This window comes from Myxocyprinus asiaticus, chromosome 23 (genome assembly GCF_019703515.2).
Source record: "Myxocyprinus asiaticus isolate MX2 ecotype Aquarium Trade chromosome 23, UBuf_Myxa_2, whole genome shotgun sequence".
In the NCBI taxonomy this organism is placed as follows: Eukaryota; Metazoa; Chordata; class Actinopteri; order Cypriniformes; family Catostomidae; genus Myxocyprinus; species Myxocyprinus asiaticus.
The window spans coordinates 42,307-63,359 of NC_059366.1; the positions used below are offsets into that span (position 1 = coordinate 42,307).

General features: G+C 40.5%; 1 protein-coding gene across 1 annotated transcript in view; it reads right to left on the reverse strand.

Moving 5' to 3' along the window:
* LOC127413754 (protein Hook homolog 3-like) overlaps nt 1-21,053 on the reverse strand; it is a 73,512-nt gene that overhangs the window by 21,220 nt on the left and 31,239 nt on the right. The window contains exon 4 of the mRNA XM_051651176.1: nt 10,465-10,531. Within this exon, the coding sequence (XP_051507136.1) occupies nt 10,465-10,510 (46 nt within the window). The 5' untranslated portion in view covers nt 10,511-10,531. The remainder of the gene's footprint in view (nt 1-10,464; nt 10,532-21,053) is intronic.

The following is a 21,053-nucleotide window of genomic DNA, read 5'->3' on the forward strand; positions in this document are numbered from 1 at the left end:
CAATGTCGTTTAGTTTCAGCAGTTTTTTCTGCAGCTCAGGCTCTTTTCCAGGAAATAGAAAAGCGAAATATGTCGCCCATTGTGATTGCCTTCTCGGCTATACTGATTGTGTGTATGCAGAGCATGTGTTTTGTCTTTATCCCTCTCTCTCTCTCTCTCTCTCTCTATTAATCGCTTTCAGGTGTGGGGTAACCACGTGAGCTGATTGTTAATGGAGAGCACCGGCACGCAGAGTGTTTCATGGCTGGGTTGTGCAATGGGTTTTCGTGAGCTGTGCCATCTTGGTCACCGATGCTCTCGTGCAAATTCCCACTGCTGGAGCAGAGAGTTTGTGTTCGTCACTGTCTGAACTTCGAAGTTCACTGTTTTTTTTTTTTTTTTAATATAGAACAGTCAATAAATGTGTCTGTGTATCCGCTACTCTCATCTCCCCACATCTTTTATTGCATTTTATTTTTAAAGTGTAACACCCATCCACTGACATACAGATACAATCTTGATTTATTAAAATAACACTTTATATTTGGGTGAATTAGAAACCAGAACCACAAAAAACTAGATGCAAAAAGTAACCACTAGGCCAATCAGTCATGTTCTTGATTAAATTGTTGATATATGTATTCATCTACTGATTAACAAAATCCCAAAACTGATAGTGGCAGATGTAGAGATTAAATTACCATATAATGTGAAATATCTATTTGAGTGATTGAATAGGTCATTAAGAATGACTGTTTATCAAAATAGGTGATTTAAAATAATCTATTACTGTGCATAATATAATTCATATTCATGAGTTTCGCGCACTGCCACCCAAAGTACAGTTTTTCTAGAGTTTATTTTTATTTAGAACTAACTAGTACTAGTACTTGTTGCAATGAAGCTTGGTACCTTAATCCATAAGATCTACGCATGGGCATTGCTTTGGTGTTGCCACCCCTCATAGTATATAGTACATAGTACAAATATATGAACTCTAATTGTATTTGTTCGTATATGGCCATACACCAGATTTGAATATCTGAAAATTTAAATATTGCAGATGTATGTTATAGTTTACAGATTTATTATACATCTATTTTAACCTTAGATACGCTTACTTGCATTACCTAACTGCACCGTAATTTGATGACCAAACTTTTGTTGTGGCAATGTATTTGATTTATGTTGTAACAACTGGAAAACTGAATTTCCTATACTCGATGGCAACATCGAGAAACAATAGTTCTAAGTATGTATAACTATGTTCTTTAGTTAACTATGTTTATCAAAAGAACGACAAAGTTAAAAATCCGTTTAAGATGGCTAGCAAAATAACAACGTCTGTATTTTAGAAATAACAGCTTGTATTCGGGAGCAATGATGTCACCCCATGTGGCCCAAATTGCTCCGAACCGGTGTCGTTCGTTTGTGCTGATTTGTACTGTTAAAAGAAACATCATAACATATTCCTTTCTTTGTATTTAACAAGACAGCTTTTGGGAGCTGTGAAATTATTCCAAGTTTTTCCGCAAGTAAATAGCCACAGTATTCAGCTCTGAATACGTTTGTTAGTTTTAATTCTGCTAGAAGCTGGTGCGACTTGTGTTGACGGTGTTTGTGTAATTGCATAGACATATTTATTAGCTAATATTCAAAATATTTCTTTGAAATTTCAGCGCAGTGTTTGAAATCATGTTACGTGCCGTTCACATGCTTGAATGTGTTTGTTTTTGCACTAAAATGATACACAGCGCCACAAACAGCAAAACGTACACTACCGGTCAAAAGTTTTGAAACACACTCATTTCTTTATTATACATTTTTTTTATTCACATTTTAGAATAATAAAGTCATCAAAACTATGGAATAACAAAAATGGAACTATGGGAATTATGTTGTGACTAAACAAAATCCAAAATAAATCAAAACTGTGTTATATTTTAGCATCTTCAAAGTAGTCACCCTTTGCCTAGAATTTGCAGACATGTACTCTTGACATTTTCTCAACCAACTTCTTGAGGTATCACCCTGGGATGCTTTTTAAACAGTATTGAAGGAGTTCCCATCTATGTTGGGCACTTATTGGCTGCTTTTCTTTATTATTTGGTCCAAGTCATCAATTTCAAAAACTTTTTTTTAATTTTTATTAAATTTTAGTTTTATAATGAAATAAATTAATATGGTGGCACAATTATATTTTTGTGTACAAAACTAATTTCAAACATTTAATCATACGCCTTCAGATCAAAAGATTTTTAAGATCATGAGAAACATTTCAATCAAGTGTTTCAAAACTTTTGACCGGTAATGTATGTGTCTCGACTTGAGACGTTTAACAGTTTAAGTTCTTTTTAAATTGACATGGCATCTAAAAATACAAACAAGCCATCAAAGACGTCTATCTAGCACACGTTTACATTGAAATCATTTATAAAACAGCGCAGACAGACACACAAACGCATTCAATGTGAACGGCCCCTCAGTGTAAGACTAAAACTCTGTAGAAAAGTTTGATCACACTTGGTTATTGTTTATTATTTGTTACTGCACATCTCCACCATGCATGCTGAGAATGAGACACACAACGTCTTTGTTACTGATGTAACTCTGTTCCCTGATTGAGGGAACGAGACACTGTGTCGATGTAGTGACACTAGGAGTTCGATCTTGAGAGTCCCAATCACCTTTGCTTAAAATAGAAAAGGCCAATGAGAATTGGCGGGTGGAATTTGCATACCACTCTCCACCCCCGGACATACGGGTATAAAAGGAGATGGCGTGCACCACTCATTCAAATTTATGCTGAGGAGCCGATAGAGAGTCGCGGCTGGTTTAGCACCACGGCAGGAGGGACACAACGTCTCGTTGGTTACATCGGTAACCAAGACGTTCTCTGTCTGTCACTCACTCGACATTGTGTCAATGTAGTGACACTAGGGGTCCTATACGAAACACCGCAGGCGCTGAACCGTGTCACGAGGTATGGAAGAGTGGACACAGGCAAGCTGCTGCGTGCCACGCAGTGAGCGCTCAACCATGTCGTGACCTTCCAACGAGTTAGGTAAGGCATCTCCCTAGTCCTGTTAAGGCACTTACCCAAGTAGGCTACCGGCGGTGCCTTTCCTGATTTGCTGTTAAGCAATTTCCCGCCGAGCACTTTCTAGAATAGCGCTGGGAAATGCTCTTCCCTCTCCAGGGAGGAGAGCACTACGGAGACCACATCCTACCAGAGGGAGGTTAACATGCAGAGAATACCTCACATGGACTTACCAACTGGGAAGTTCACATATGGAATGATACCACCGGAGGACCCTATCTACAGAGAGGGTACGCAGTCACAGTGGCCGATGCAGAGAAAGCTCTGGCGAGGGGAAACACAGGTTTCACCTAAGGGGAAACCGAACAGTGGAAACTCATCTTACGGGATTACCAAGGGGGAATCACCACGCATGGAGCACTGAGCCCGAGCACACGGGCTCACCTGAAAAGGGGCATACCACGAGTACTGGGCCTGGTGTCGTTACTCCACCACCGAGTTCGTCACTGTACTGTGCTAAGAATTAAAGAGGCATCTGGGGTTCACCGGATACGGGAACTGTTGTGGACAAAATGGCACACATTATCACCTTTGAAAAAGGGGAAAGGCGCAATGCAAGCGGTACACCCAACCGGCCGCCCGGTCTACCTGCTTTTACCGCGTAACACTCGGGTCGAAACCAGGTCTATGCGTAGGTTATAAAACATCACAAAGATATTGGGTGTAGCCCAACCCGCAGCTCCGCATATGTCTGCTAGAGAGGTCCCCCTTGCCAGTGCCGAGGAGGACACAACACCTCTAGTGGAGTGCGCCCGTACTCCCTGAGATTGGTATGCAAGAGAAATGGCATCCACAATCCAATGGGCTTGCCTCTGCTTGGAGACAGCTTTCCCCTTCTGCTGTCCTCCAAAACAGGAAAAGAGGGTGACTGCTGATATGCACTGTAAAATCCAGCAGCGTAAGCGAAAGGTGAGAGGACGAACACAATATGCATTTGGCTCCAAAGAAAAAATCTGAAAGAGTGGTGCATCTCCTTTTATACCCGTATGTCCAGGGGCGGAGAGTGGCATGCAAATTCCACTCGCCAATTCTCATTGGCCTTTTCTATTTTAAGCAAAGGTGATTGGGGCTCTCAAGATCGAACACCTTGTGTCCCTAGTGTCACTACATCGACACAACGTCGAGTGAGTGACAGACAGGGAACCCGCATTTATACAAAGAATCTCTAACATTCACTAAAAATCCCCATTAGTTGTGTAATAAAATGTGATTAGAATTTGAAGTGCTATTAATACAGTAGGCTACGAATCTGAAAATGGCAATATATTTACATTTATTCATTTGGCAGACGCTTTTATCCAAAGTGACTTACAAAAGAGGAAAAACATAAGCGAATCATCTTAAGGAGACAGTGGTACAAAAAAATGGCATATTACAAAGTTTCACTAGCATCAGAATAGTACTCAAAACAGATTAAAGATTTTTTTTTTTTTATTAGTGACTAGTTAAGTGCTCATGGAAAAGATGTGTTTTAAGTCGTTTTTTGAAGAAAGTGAGTCAGCTTCACGGATGGAGTTGGGAAGATCATTCCACCAACGTGGTATGATGAAGCCGAAAGTCCGGGAAAGTGTTTAGGTGCCTCTTTGTGTTGGTACAACAAGGCAACGTTAGGGTTATGGTTCTTATCAAAGAAATATCGTTTTTGCACTGATGTTTCCGGCCAGACTGAGAATAGAGATGAAGGACGGTCGCAAAGTATTCACGTGTCCGAAACAAGCACTGTCTTTTATACAATCTATGAATGAGTAAACCATTGGGGTTTTTCTTAAGTAATGGATCGACTTTTTGCATTGACTATGCCTGGTGCCTGGAGTCTGTTTGGTGGAATAACACTTTTCCTTAAATAATCTTTTGCATTGACAGAAGATCGCTTCCGCACTGAAGTTCCCGGCCAGATTGAGATTAGATACTATGGATGACTGCAAATGTTTACATGCCCACACAAAGGATGTCTTTTTTACAGTTGCCGGTCTGAGTAAATCATGGTGTATTCTTTTCATGTGCCCTCTGAGTGAACTTGACACTTGATCACCCGAGGAATCAGAATTCCTGTTTTGCTGCTGTTTATGATGGTTCCGCCTAGCGGCTGGAGTTTGCTTTGTGGAATAACACTGCTTTGGGACAGTTTTGTGGATGAACCTGCATGTTCTTTGTTCTTATGCCTCCTGTTGGCTGGGGTTTGATTTGCGGGACACTGGAATGATTATGCCATCTGCTGCATTCATAAGCAACCGGTTCACCGTTCATCTGTTTGACTGTTCGAGGACACTGAACGGCTTATAGTGGTTAGAATTTTGTTCTGTGGAAGAACACATCTTTGAGTCAGTTCTGTGAATGAATCTATACGTTATGTATGTTTATGATGCCTATTGGCAGAGGTTTGTTTTACAAAGTATTTTCTGTTATGTAATTTTGCCTTACAAATTTGTGAGGCAAAACTGAGCAATCCGATGGCAAAGTTGTCATGGGGGCTCTTTCAGGCGTGCATGGACCTTTTGAGTTTGGAGGGATTGATGCCGGTTGGTGCTCTCGTGCGCGTGGTTATTGCGCGGGGGGGGGGGGAGTTCAGGGTTTGAATGTTGCACTAATGGGGATTGTGTTTTTTCTTTCTATTATATCAAGATGTCTAGAATATATTCTAGAATAGATTTTTTTTTATATCTAAGTCCCTCATTTCATCTGTAGTCGATTTCTCAATTGGAAACATCTTAGTCTCAGATCACGCCCTGGTGAGTTTAGAGATGTTGCCACATACGGAGAAAAATAAATCATATAGTTGGTGCTTTAATGTATCCCTTTTGCAAAATCCTGATTTCCAACAAATGTTAAAGGCTGAAATCAATGTTTATATGGAGACCAACTGGTCCTCAGTATCCTCTGTGGGCGTGGCTTGGGAGGCACTTAAGGCGGTTCTTAGGGGTCGGATCATACAGTATGCCTCATTTCTCAAAAAATCCAAGGCACAAGAACTTGTGGAATTGGAAGGGAATATTAAAAGGGCAGAGGCAGAGCTGAAATGTCGTATGTCGTCTGATGGCCTCAGAGAATTGACCTGATTGAAATATAGATATAATGCTATTTTGTCACGGAAAGTGGAGTTTTGGTTGTTCAGGGCAAGACAGTCATACTTTGAGTCGGGGGACAAAGCTGGGAAGCTTTTAGCTAGATATATAAAACAGAGAGAGTCTTTTTCTACCATTCCCTCAATAAAATCTTCTGCCGGTGAAATATTTACCTCGACCAGTGATATTAATAATGCTTTTAGGGAGTTCTATTCTGATCTCTATAGTTCCACGTCTTCATCTACTGATGAAGATATTGGAAAATTTGTGGATCCATTAGAACTCAAACTGATGACCGAGCAAAAAACTCTCTTGATTCTGAGATAACCTTGGAGGAGCTTGACGAGGTAATTAAGTCCCTGCCTACAGGCAAAGCTCCGGGGCCAGATGGATTTTCCGCTGAATTTTTTAGATCTTTTGCAACAGAATTGGCTCCACTTTTGCTAGAAGTTTATACAGAAGCATTAAAGAATGGAAAGCTTCCCCCAACCATGACACAAGCCCAGATCAGTCTGATTCTTAAAAAGGACAAAGATCCAAGCGAGTGTAAAAGTTACCGCCCAATTTCCCTGATCAAGTTAGATGTAAAAATGGTCAAAAATTCTGGCTAACAGATTAAGTTAAATTATGACATCTCTTATACATATAGATCAGTTGGGGTTTATTCGGGGCCGTAGCTCTTCTGATAATATTAGGTGTTTCATCAATATCATGTGGTCAGTGGCAAATGATCAGACTCCGGTCACTGCCATCTCACTCGATGCTGAAAAGGCATTTGATATGGTTGAATGGGATTATCTTTTTAAGATTTTGGAAATGTATGGGTTCGGGAGTACATTTATTGGTTGGATTAAGTTACTTTATAGACACCCTGTAGCAGCAGTACAAACAAACTGATTAATTTCAGATTATTTTACTCTGAACAAGGGCACCTGTCAGGGTTGCCCACTTTCCCCATTATTGTTCTGTCTTGCCCTGGAACCATTAGCAGCCGTGATAAGAAAAGAGGATGATTTTCCAGGGGTGATTGCGGGAGGTGTGGCGCATAAGCTTCTGCTTTATGCAGATTATATTTTATTATTTGTCTCCGACCCTTCTAGATCTATGCTTTGCCTCCACAGAATTATTAATTCCTTCTCTAAGTTCTCAGGATACAAAGTCAATTGGTCTAAATCCAAAGCTTTGGCTCTGACAGCATACTGTCCATTAGTGGCTTTCCAGCCAGGCGCTTTCCAGTGGCCCAAACAGGGCATTATATATTTAGGTATTTTATTTCCACCAAATTTGTCTGACTTAGAGTTAATTTTGACCCTCTAATAAAAAGATTTTCGAGCGATGTGGACAGGTGGGCTTCACTACATTTATTGATGATTGGGAAGGTCAATGTAATTAAAATGAATTGTATTCCAAATTTCAACTACCTGCTACAGTCACTCCATATAGATGTCCCCTTCTCTTATTTTAAGCAATTTGAAAGTATAGCGAAGTCCTTCATTTGGAATGGTAAGCGTCCCAGATTGCACTTCAAAAAATTACATAGGCCGACTGACAAAGGTGGGCTAGGCCTACCCAAGATTTTGTTTTATTATTATGCTTTCGGTCTCAGACATTTGGCTCATTGGTCGCTTCCACCTGAAAGGGCCCCTCCTTGGTTTTGTATTGAACAAGAAGTTCTTGCCCCTATTTTGCCATTGCAGGGCCTGTCTATCAAATTAACCGGTGAAATTAAGTTACACCCAGTCATCTCACATTTGAACTCTGTATGGACAAAAGTGTCCAGAGTGTTTAATTCGGACATTTATTTAAATGCTGCTTCGAGCATATGGTTGAACCCAAAATTATGTATTGATAAGTCCCCCTTCTGCTGGTCAGAGTGGATTGTCAGGGGGGTTGCTGCACTCGGTGATCTATATGAGAACGGAGTAGTGTTGAGATCCTTTGATAATTTGACTCAACATTTTGGGATTCCCAGATCTCAGTTTTTTAGGTATTTACAGCTGCGCCACCTGCTCTGTACTATTTTTGGGAGTAGCGTACACCCCCCTAGAGCGGCAGCTACTTTGGGAGAGGTGCTTGCTGCTTTTGGTAAAGGACATCAGGCATCAGTGTATTACACTTTGCTAATTCAGAGTTTGGGGGATGGAGCTTTAACTTCTATTAAGAGATTATGGGAGAAAGATTTTAATTTGGTGTTGGAGGATGGGGTGTGGGCTGGGAATTTAAAAAACATCAAGTCTGCATCGAGAGATGCAAGGGTGTTCCTTATGCAATTTAAGATTTTGCATCGATTTTATTGGACCCCCTCTAGAATGTATAGGCTTGGTCTTAAAGACACACCCACCTGCTGGAGATGCCAATCGGAAGACGGGGACACATCCCATGTTTTTTGGGGATGTGTTAGGATACAAGAGTTTTGGTTGAAATTACAGAGGTTCGTATTTGAAGTGGTCAACACACGGTTTTCCTTTTGCCCAGATTGTGTGTTTTGGGGGATGTAGCGGTCCTGCATGTGGGTGATAAATACATGGAGAGTTGGGTCCTGACAGGCGTGATGATTGGCAGGCGGTTAATTCTCAAGGGATGGAAGTTGTCTGATGCGCCCTCGTTTCGTGAGTGGTGCGTTGAGCTGGGTAGGGTGGCAGCATTTGAGGAGATGGTGTACAGAAGGCTGGATAACATGGATATTTTCATTAGGAAGTGGGGCAGTTATCTGGCCTTTCTGGAGGGTTCTCGGGGAGGTGAAGTGGAGAGGGATTAGAGTTTTTTTATTTTATTATTTTATGTCTAAATATTTCCTGTTTTATTGTCTATTGTGTGTCTTTGTCAGTTGACTTCCGATCACTAGAGTGCTTGTTGTGTCGGGTGGGGTGGAGGGATTATTGCCCGAAAAAAAAAAATTTGATTTCATGTGGTTTGAGGTTGTATTTTCTATGTCTGTGTGATTTGCTGCATGAATCAATAAAAATTTATAAAAATAAAAATAAATAAATAATGTAAAATGGGGGCCTGGGTAGCTCAGTGAGTAAAGACGCTGACTACCACCCCTGGAGTCATGAGTTCGAATCCAGGGCATGCTATGTGACTCCAGCAAGGTCTCCTAAGCAACCAAATTGGCCCGGTTGCTAGGGAGGGTAGAGTCACATGGGGTAACCTCCTCGTGGTCGCTATAATGTGGTTCGCTCTCGGTGGGGTTCGTGGTGAGTTGTGCGTGGGTGCCGCGGAGAATAGGGTGAAGCCTCCACACGCGCTATGTCTCCATGGTAACACACTCAACAAGCCACGTGATGAGATGCGCGGATTGACGGTCTCAGACGCGGAGGCAACTGAGATTTGTCCTCCGCCACCTGGATTGAGGCGAGTCACTACGCCACCACGAGGACTTAGAGCGCATTGGGAATTGGGCATTCTAAATTGGGGAGAAAAATAAACCAATAATGCCAAATGCTTGTGTCTACCTTGCAGTGTTTTCCAAAAGCCACCGGGTGGAAATGGACCCATGGTGCTTGGGCCCATCATTGCTGCTTGCAGCTATGTTTACTTAATTGTTTTTCATTTCTACAATGGATATATAGGAGCTGACTTTTGAATTTGACCCTATTTTCTTCAAAGTGCTATGGGAAATCAAATTAAACTGATTTATTATAAAAAACACTTTATTTCTATTGGGCTAGTTATAATATTCTGACTGTACTCACGAGTCCTGAGCTGTGATTCTAAAGAAAATTTTAGTTTCTTACTTGTTGTTTTCCTTTCATCAGGCTCATAATAGTTTTCAGTCAGTCATCTCTTGAAATATCTGAAGGCAAACATGAACAGTTTGTTGAATATCAGACATCATTAAAACAGGAGGAAAACACTGTCCATAATCCATGGAGGTCCAGACTCTAAACCCCTTTCTGCACTGATTATAGAAGGAAATGTGTTCAATGAGAGTACTACATTCTTACTGGCAGCTGAAAATATCATCAGATTTACCAAACAAACAGCTGAGCGCTGGGGGATGTTCTGAATGAGTATCTCTGCAGATTCAGGAGGAGTTCACTGAAAATGAATAGCATGTGTGGTCTTCGCTGGTGTAGCACTTCACTCATTAAAGGAATAGATCAGGCAACGATGTATACGCACCCAAAATAATCACATGCTAAAGACAATTTGCAGGTGCAATTCAGATCTGGCAAGCTGGTTCCAAGTGCTACAATATAAAGCAGAGGATGATCTGGACTGTACAGCATCACTCCACTACTGTGATCCAGACACCTGAATCATCTCTTTAACGTGTCTGGATGTATGACAGGTTAATGCCATGAATGACATGAGACGCACCACTCAGAAGAGTTCTGCCCAACACCAGGACATCAGGAAGTGACATCACCAGCTGCTGTAATGTCTCCTGAAAGACAAACAAACACACACACACACACTTTTGAGAACATGTATGATGATTCAAACACAATGACAGGCTGCTGAAGGAAAGGGCCTGACCCACATCATCACACTGCTGATCAATACAGAATGAGGTGTGTGAGCTGTAGTCACTAAACTGACAACACACACACACGTGACTGACCTGTGCTCACACTAGTGTTACTAGATTAAACTAATACTAGTCTCATCAGAGTTAATCACCTGTGAAAGATCCAGAAAGAGACTGTTATTCTGCTGACACACACACATCACTACAGTGATGGGGAAGCTACTTTGAAACTGTAGTTTGACAAGCTACAAGCTACTCATAATTTTAAGTAGTTAAGCTACAGTCAAGCTACTCTTTTGAAAAAGTAGATAGTAACACTACACGTTACTATCAAAAAGTAGCTAGCTACATTGAAGCTACTTAATGAGGCAATATTTTTTTTATGTTACTATCAAACCTATAATATTAATAACAAAATGTATACTAATGATATTTATTAATGTATTCATTAAATACATTTAAAGTGTTTAATTAAATATATGAAATATATTTAATACATTTAATGAATAGTAACATTAATACAGTTAATAATGGCCATAAAATAAAATACAACAGTATAAAATAAAAACAAAAAAGATCAGACGCCATTAAAAAATATTTTTTATACTATACTTCACACTTTTCAGTCCTGCTGTGGCCAGGTGTAGCCTACTTCCCTAAAGATCAAATTTTTTATGACAAACTCTCCTTGGGCTGGCATTTTTGTTCTTGTCACATAATATTTAGAGTGGATAATATGTGAATAAAGACTCAGGGCTTGTTTCTCCCCTCACTTGGGTTCATGCTCATTGTATTTTCTGACTTTTTTGCCATTGACATGCAAGTGCCAGCTTTACAGGTCACATACAGAGGTTGCTTTACAAATATATGTTCGCTTTGTTCAGGTCCAAAAAAAGTGCATGGATGGTCATCCTAGATTGTTGCATAATAATACATGCCATAAATGATTTCTTTTACCAATCATTTTATTTATTTTACATGAAAATAATAGTTAATTAAATGCTAATAAATGGAGAAATCAAATAGTTCTGCATGATAGTAATTATTAGAATAATATATACCGTATATTCATAAATATAATAATTCACTCGCTGCTCCCAATAACGCACAGATGAGAAGCAAAATAAAAATATTTAGAACAGAAACAAAATCCCTCAAAAGGCAATAATAACTTTTTGAATTATTTTATTTAAATAGTAAAAGGTAAATATGCTGTTTTGTGATCTATTCAGAACAAAGTGTCTGAAACATTCTTTGTTACATAGAAGAATAAAATGGTGTTCTTTTATCATTTTCAGATTTACCTGCCCCTGTACGTCTTGTAAAGGTAAACAAACTGTGGTTGCTCGCTTCTTTTCATAACCATCAGACAGTCTCTTCTTATCCAAGTGAGCTGTAATAAGCTCTCAGTAGATGGCGGTAATTCATTATTTTTGTTTGTGATCTGCCATTACAAACGAAGATGCTGCTGCCTGATTCTGATCAACAGACAGAAATATGCTGCCAGGTCGTCTGAAGTTTTGCTGGTAAAAGTTTGGCTTCTACGCAATAAGTCAAGTCATTTTTATTTGTATAGTGCCTTTCACAACACATATCATTTCAAAGCAGCTTTACAGAAGATCAGGCATTAACAGAAGATAAAACTGTAATCTATAATTCTATAATGTCTTAGAGTCATCATTGTGTAGTTTGATAAAATACGATTGTGAATTGTGTTTAAAAACAAGTAATTAAATAATAATTGTATTTAGAACCCATGTGACCAAGCCGAAGGTGACTGTAGCAAGGAACACAAAACTCCATAAGATGTTGGTTAATGGAGAAAAATAACCTTGGGAGAAACCAGACTCACTGTTGGGGCCAGTTCCCCTCTGACTAAACAACATGAATATAATGCCAATATTACTTATGTATAGTGCAAGTCATGGTTTAAAATTATTAAACTAAGTAAGTGTTAAGAACCAGTAAATTAGATTAATGACTAATGTCTTTGAAGTTCATCCTGGATTAACTGCAGAAGTTCACATAGATGCAACTGTCCTTGTTAGTTGACTGATGAAGGGTTTTGTTGCCAATAAATTGATAGTCAGTGTATTCCATTTCAAGAGTGTAGTCCATCATTAGACCGAGTTAATGCAGGCAGAGATCAGTGAGGTGCATCGCAGTTCAACCTGGCCAGTAATTTCGGTGAGGTCTATCCTAAGTCCAAGGTTCAGGCAGTGGCATATGAAGTATCCCATGTCTTATGGTTGGAGTTGGAATCAGTTCATCCTCTGAAGTCCATCCTAATATAGACTGAAGTGATGTTTGGCTGGCACCGGCTGCTATTAGTCATCATCACACAGTGACACGTAGCAGTGGAGTCCGACACCAAGCAGGAATGGATCTGGATCTGGCCAGTTCCGGTGACCTCTGGATAGGAGTTCCGAGGTTGAGACAGGGAAACCAATAAAATAATATCAGCATAGATGCCATTCAATTTATTGCAGAGTTATAGATCATGATGGATGTTTCTGGTTCCGGCAGACCTAACTAAAGCAGCCTAATTGTGAGTTGAAGGATAAATTAGGTGTATGCCTGGCTAAATAGATGAGACTTTAGTCTAGACTTAAACTGAGTGAGTGTGTCTGCATCCCGAACAGTGTTAGGGAGACTATTCCATAGTTTAGGAGCCAAATATGAAAAGGATCTACCTCCTTTTGTTCCTATTTTAGGAACTATTAACAGGCCAGAATTTTGCGATCGTAATGAACATGATGGAATATAGCATGGTAGAAGGTCACTTAAGTACTGCAGAGCTAGACCATTCAAAGCTTTGTATGTAGTTAACAGAATTTTAAAATGAATATGAAATTTAACAGGTAGCCAATGTAACGATGACAAAATGGGGCTAATACGATCATATTTCTTGGTTCTAGTCAGCACTCTGGCTGCTACATTTTGAACTGTAAGATTGTCACAAAAATTATCTGCATCACTTCCGGGAAAGTCAAAGAACTCTGCGAGAACCAACATCATAAAACTCTCACACAGAGGAGCATCTCCACCTGAGAAAACACACCCCACTGATTGGGGACCATAAAACACAATCACACTCACATCTGCTCTCTCTCTCTCACCTCAGGTCACTTTAAGGACACTAAAAAAGTTATGACTTATCCTGTTCTGTAATGTAAAAAGTTTTCTGATCATACATGTTTGGTATCATTCAAGAGGTCTCAGTGCAACTGGTAAAACGGTACTCAATCAAAGGTCGACTTACAACTCCCTAAATTGTAAACCAAATCCTAAATAACATCAAACACACACATCTGAAATAACAATGGAATCGTTTGGTACTTAAGGAAGGATGGCAGAGAAGCTCGGGGAATCTGTAAATCAAATCTCCCATGCTTCGTCGTTTGCATGTAGTTTTTTCTCTACCAGGTTGTAAGGGGGTTCGGTTGAAAGGAGGAGGCAAGAACCGGCTTGACAACTTAAATAATAATTTAATAAACAACTTAAACAAAACACACAACTATAAACACACAGTACAGCTGTCTGTAATTCTCTCTCTCTTGAACTCAAGATGGCGCCGAGTATGGCTGCTGCGTTGCGAGCTCCGACACAACTTAGCAATGGTTTGTTTGTTTTGTTTACAATTCTTATGTTTCTTGTCTTGGATGTTGCCTGCCTTATTGTCTACGACAGACAAACACTTTTGGACATTGGCTCAGCGATCTCACACCGTAAACCGGACTTCACATTCCTCAATGCCGACCCGCTGTTTACAAACACGCAAGCGGAGCCCTTTGTCTGGGCAGCACGGCCGCGGAAACGCAGGAGGAAAAGGGGAAACAGAGCCGGCGTTCTCATCAGAGTAAGACGCCGCGCAAATCGACCCCCGCTACCCACTATTCTACTGGCAAATGTTCAGTCTCTGGATAACAAGCTCTGCGAGCTGAAAGCGCGGATCTCTTTCCAACGAGAGACGAGGGACTGCTGCGTTATCTGCCTTACGGAAACTTGGATGTCTGCGGAGATTCCAGACTCAGCCATTGAACCCGCGGGGTTTTCCATGCTCCGAGCGGACAGAGCGAAAGACCTCTCAGGTAAAACTAGAGGAGGTGGTGTATGTTTTATGATCAACAAATCCTGGTGCGATCAGAGGAACATACATTCTATCAAGTCTTTCTGTTCTCCTGATCTGGAATTTCTTATGCTTCTGTGTCGACCATTCTGGCTACCGAGGGAATTCACAGCGGTCATTATCACTGCTGTGTACATCCCCCCACAAGCCGACACAGACCGGGCACTCAAGGAACTGTATGGGAGTATAAGTGAGCAGGAAACCGCGCACCCTGAGGCCGCGTTCATTGTGACCGGGGACTTTAATAAAGCCAGTTTAAAATCAGTCGCACCAAAATATCACCAGCACATTAGTTTCAACACACGAGGGGACCGGGTTTTGGACCATTGCTACTCTCCGTTCCGGGATGGCTACAAATCCCTCCCCCGCCCACCATTTGGAAAATCGGACCACTCTTCCATTCTGCTTCTGCCCGCTTACAGGCAGAAACTGAAACAGGAAGCACCCACCCTCAGAACGATCCAGTGCTGGTCGGACCAATCAGACTCTACGCTACAAGACTGTTTTGATCGCACGGACTGGGAGATGTTCCGGTCCGCCTCTGATGACGACATCGAGCTTTACGCTGATAGCGTAATGTGCTTCATCAGAACGTGTGTAGAGGAAGTGATTCCGACCAGAACTGTGCGAATCTATCCGAATCAGAAGCCGTGGATCAACAGCGATGTTCGCGCAGCACTTAATGTGCGGACCTCTGCTTTTAATTCCGGGAACGCGGAGGAGCATAAACAAGCCAGTTATGCCCTCCGAAAAACTATCAAAACAGCAAAACGCCAGTACAGGAGTAAGATTGAGGGACAGTTTAACACCACCAACTCTAGAAGCATGTGGCAGGGAATTAACATCATCACGGACTTTAAAGGGAATAAAAACTCCGCCATGAACACCGCTGCCTCTCTCCCAGATGAGCTAAATACTTTTTATGCTCGTTTCGAGGGAAATAACACCGCCCTCGCGGAGAGAGCTCTCACGGCCGAAGCTACAGAGGTTAGTTCACTCTCCGTCTCTGTAGCGGATGTAACCCGATCATTCCGACGGGTGAATATCCGCAAAGCCGCGGGTCCAGACGGCATTCCGGGCCGCGTCATCAGAGCGTGCGCGAACCAGCTGGCTGGTGTTTTTACGGACATTTTCAACCTCTCCCTCTCTTTGTCTGTAGTCCCCACATGCTTTAAAACATCCACCATTGTGCCTGTTCCAAAACAATCGAAAATAACTTGTTTAAATGACTGGCGTCCTGTTGCTCTGACCCCCATCATCAGCAAATGTTTTGAGAGACTAATCAGAGATTACATCTGCTCTGTATTACCACTCAATCTTGACCCGCTGCAGTTTGCTTACCGTAACAACCGCTCCACTGATGATGCCATTGCATCTACAATACACACTGCTCTCTCCCACCTGGAAAAAAAGAACACTTATGTGAGAATGCTGTTTGTAGACTACAGCTCAGCATTCAACACCATAGTGCCCTCCAAGCTAGATGAGAAACTCCGGGCTCTGGGCTTAAACAGCTCGCTGTGCAGCTGGATCCTGGACTTCCTGTCAAGCAGACGCCAGGTGGTTAGAATAGGCAGCAACATCTCCTCATCACTGACCCTCAACACTGGAGCCCCGCAGGGCTGTGTTCTCAGCCCACTACTGTATTCCCTGTACACACATGACTGTGTGGCAACACATAACTCCAATGCCATCATTAAGTTTGCTGATGACACGACGGTGGTAGGTCTGATCACTGACAATGATGAAACAGCCTACAGAGAGGAGGTGCACACTCTGACACACTGGTGTCAGGAGCACAACCTCTCCCTCAACGTCAGTAAGACAAAGGAGCTTGTGGTGGACTTCAGAAGAAAAGACAGAGAACACAGTCCCATCACCATCAATGGGGCACCAGTGGAGAGAGTCAGCAGCTTCAAGTTCCTGGGTGTCCACATCACTGAGGAACTCACATGGTCCGTCCACACTGAAGTCGTTGTGAAGAAGGCTCATCAGCGCCTTTTCTTCCTGAGACGGCTGAGGAAGTTTGGAATGAACCGCCACATCCTCACACGGTTCTACACCTGCACTGTGGAGAGCATCCTGACTGGCTGCATCTCCGCCTGGTACGGCAATAGCACTGCCCACAACCGCAAAGCACTGCAAAGGGTGGTGCGAACTGCCAAACACATCATCGGAGGTGAGCTTCCCTCCCTCCAGGAAATATATACAAGGCGGTGTGTGAAAAAAGCTCGGAGGATCATCAGAGACTCCAGCCACCCGAGCCATGGGCTGTTCTCACTGCTACCATCAGGTAGGCGGTATCGCAGCATCAGGACATGCACCAGCCGACTCCATGATAGCTTCTTCCCCCAAGCAATCAGACTTCTGAACTCTTGATCTCCCACGATCAAAATACATCATCCCTGCACTTTATTACTTTTTTATCTCACACCGGACTGTCATAAATTATATTACTGTCATTATATTATGTCTCTCTTAACAACTGACTATCAACCGACAGCCTGAATGTCAATACAGTACAATACTGTACATTCTATATATATACTTTTTTCATATATATTTTAATTTTTATTGAATAATGTGTATCTATATAGTATCTATATAGTAAAAAAAAAAAAAAAAAAAAAAAAAAAAAAACAGCATATTGTATACTGTGCAATGTATGTTATTATTGTATATTGTTGAGTGTAATTGTGTATAACAGATGTTTAAATTGTGTTGTGTTAATTTGATGTTTTAAGTTGTGTAATTATGTATAACAGATGTTTAAATTGTGCTGTGTTAATTTGATGTTTTAAGTCGAGTTTAATTATGTATAACAGATGTTTAAATTGTGCTGTGTTAATTTGATGTTTTAAGTCGAGTTTAATTATGTATAACAGATGTTTAAATTGTGTTGTGTTAATTTGATGTTTATTGTAGATTGGCGTATGTCTCATCACTGTCACGACTGCTATGTTGATCGGAACTGCACCCAAGAATTTCACACACCATTGCACTTGTGTATATGGCTGTGTGACAATAAAGTGATTTGATTTGATTTGATTTGAACTGTTGTCTCCGGCCCCTTTATCCCTCGTGCGCCCCATCAGGCTGATTGGGGACCGGGTGTGTCTCATTCCAGCCCGGCCCCGCCCTCCTCGGCTCTACATAGGTATTTCTTATTATTGATAAATGTTTGAAGGAATCTGTAAATCAGATCTCCCATGCTTCGTCGTTTGCATGTAGTTTTTTTCACTACCAGGTAATTGCAATTTGTATTTCTTATGTTTGGTAAATGTTTGAATGGAATACAACTTTAATTATATTATTATGCTTGATTCACTGATAGCTTTGAATTTGATTTATTATTTTAATTGGATTGTTTGAATGTATTACTATTACCTGGTAAATAAATTGTTATTATGATTCATTCTGAAAGACTGTTTTCTAGTATATTTCTTGTTAACTACAAATCTATGATCAGAGTTGGCTTAATTAAGCTACTTCAGTTAAGTATGTAAGAGGCTAAACGGTAAACCGAGAATCTATAATAGATCTTAGCCAAGTAGAATTAAATGGGAATACTAAATGTAGGACCGAGAACCTGTAAAACAGGACTTAATTGACTGGGGCTAAACGGTAAACCGAGAATCTATTATAGAACTTAGCCAAGTAGAATTAAATGGGAATACTAAGGGTAGGACCGATAATCTGTAAAACAGGACTTAATTGACTGGGGCTAAACGGTAAACTGAGAATCTATAATAGATCTTAGCCAAGTAGAATTAAATGGGAATACTAAGGGTAGGACCGAGAATCTGTAAAACAGGACTTAATTGACTGGGGCTAAACGGTAAACTGAGAATCTATAATAGATCTTAGCCAAGTAGAATTAAATGGGAATACTAAGGGTAGGACCGAGAATCTGTAAAACAGAACTTAATTGACTGGGGCTAAACGGTAAACCGAGAATCTATTATAGAATTTAGCCAAGTAGAATTAAATGGGAATACTAAGGGTAGGACCGAGAATCTGTAAAAGAGAACTTAATTGACTGGGGCTAAACGGTAAACTGAGAATCTATTATAGAACTTAGTCAAATAAGACTAAACGGATAAAGCCGAGAACCTATAAGGACTTAGTCTAAAACTTACTAATATCTGAAACTGATTAATTTGTAGTTAAAGGACCTGTGTCTGACCAGCACAGGACCCAAATAACACTGAAATAACAAATGCGGTCTAGAAGAGAGAATTACTAAAATTCAGAGCATAGATACATCAACGAGGTTTTTCATAATTGGAGTCAGATGAAATAAAGAAAATAATTAATGATAAGATTAATAAAAAAACATGGAACTCAAATCAAATAATGAAAGTATTATCTAATGTCGTGCATGATAAGACAGAACACGCAGGAGACCTTCAGCCACGCCATTGGATACCGTCCTTGGACCAGTGGGTGACTTCCCCCTTACAGAACCAACTGAAGTTTATTTATTGATCTTGCTGGACATCCTCCCAGTAATGCATTACAATAATCCAATCTTGAGGCATTAATTAGTTTTTCGGCATCAGCAACAGAGAGCATGTGTCGTAATTGAGCAATATTTCTTAGGTGGAAGAATGCTGTTCTACAGACATTGGTAATTTGATTTTCAAAGGACATATTGGTATCAAATATAATATTTTGGTCCAATAATTAGTACCTCTGTTTTGTTGAAATTGAGTAGAAGGATATTTCTGGACATCCAATCAATTATTTCATTGATACACTCTGCTAATTTGGAGAATTGTGAAATCTCATCAGGTTTTGAAGAAATATAAAGTTGGGTATCATCGGCATAACAGTGTAAACTTATTCCACGATTCCTGATAATATCTCCCAGGGGAAGCATATACAAGGAGAAAAGCAGAGGCCCTAAAACTGATCCCTGTGGCACTCCATACTTTACTTTTGTTTGGTTTGACAATTACTCATTTACATAGACAAAGTGGTAGCGGTCTGCTAAATAGGACCTAAACCATGCTAATGCAACTCCACAAATGCCAACATAATTCTCCATATGACAGAATTAAACCAAGCATATGAGTATGGCGATGAGTTGGTCCTGTTACATTTTGTCTGACTCCAAGAGAGTTGAGAATATCAATAAATGCTAATCCCAATGTGTCATTTTCATTATCTATGTGAATGTTTAAATCACCAACAATTAAAGCTCTATCTACAGTAAATACAATATCTGATAAAAAATTTGCAAATTCACCAAGGAAATCAGAATAAGGCCCGGGTGATCTATATACTGAAGCAAGGGTAAAAGACGCCAGAGTTTTTTTATTTATATCTGACGGTGTCACATTAAGCATTGTTAGTTCAAAAGACTTACATTTATATCCTGCTCTGAGTAACACCAAAAACTTCACTGTAAATTGTAGCAACACCTCCTCCTCGACCCTTCAAACGAGGCTCATGTTTATAACAATAACCTGGGGGAGTAGATTCATTTAAACTAATATATTCATCCGGTTTAAGCCAGGTTTCAGTCAAACAGAGCACATCCAATCTATAATAATTAATTTACAATTAGTGCTTTGGTAGAAAGAGAACTAATGTTTAGTATCCCTACCTTCATATGATGTTTATCTTAATTTTTTTTGTTCAAGTTTGACCTTAATAAAAATAATTCTAAATTATTTAGTGAGAGTTTTGTGTTTGGTAGTTCGGGGAACAGACAGTCTCTATGTGATATCTAGGTGATACAGTCTCTATGTGTTGTATTTTATGTTACCTGTGTGACGTCTTAAGGCAGCTAGCAGACGTTCGGATTAACCAGTTTGTCTGCTTTCTGACCTGGGCCCCAGTTAGTCAAATACTATCATTATTAAGACTATGAGCCAAATTACTAGAGAGGAGAGCGGCACCTTCCCTGGAGGGATGGAGTCCATCTCTCTTTAGCAGGTCAGGTCTACCCCAAAAACTCTTCCAATTGTCTATAAATCCTATTCTATTCTCCAGACATCACTCAGACATCCAGCCATTCAGTGACACTAATCTACTATAAACCTCGTCACCACGATGAGCAGGGAGAGGGCCAGAGCATATTACAGTGTCTGACATAGTTTTTGCAAATTCACACACCTCTTTAACATTATCTCTAATGATTTCCGACTGGCGATGCCAGACATATTTAGTGCTGACATGAATAACAATTTTAGAAAATCTACATTTAGCATAAGCCAGCACTTGTAAATTTGATCTGATGTCAGACGCTCTGGCACCCGAAATGCATTTAACAATAGTGGCTGGAGTCTCTATTTCCACATT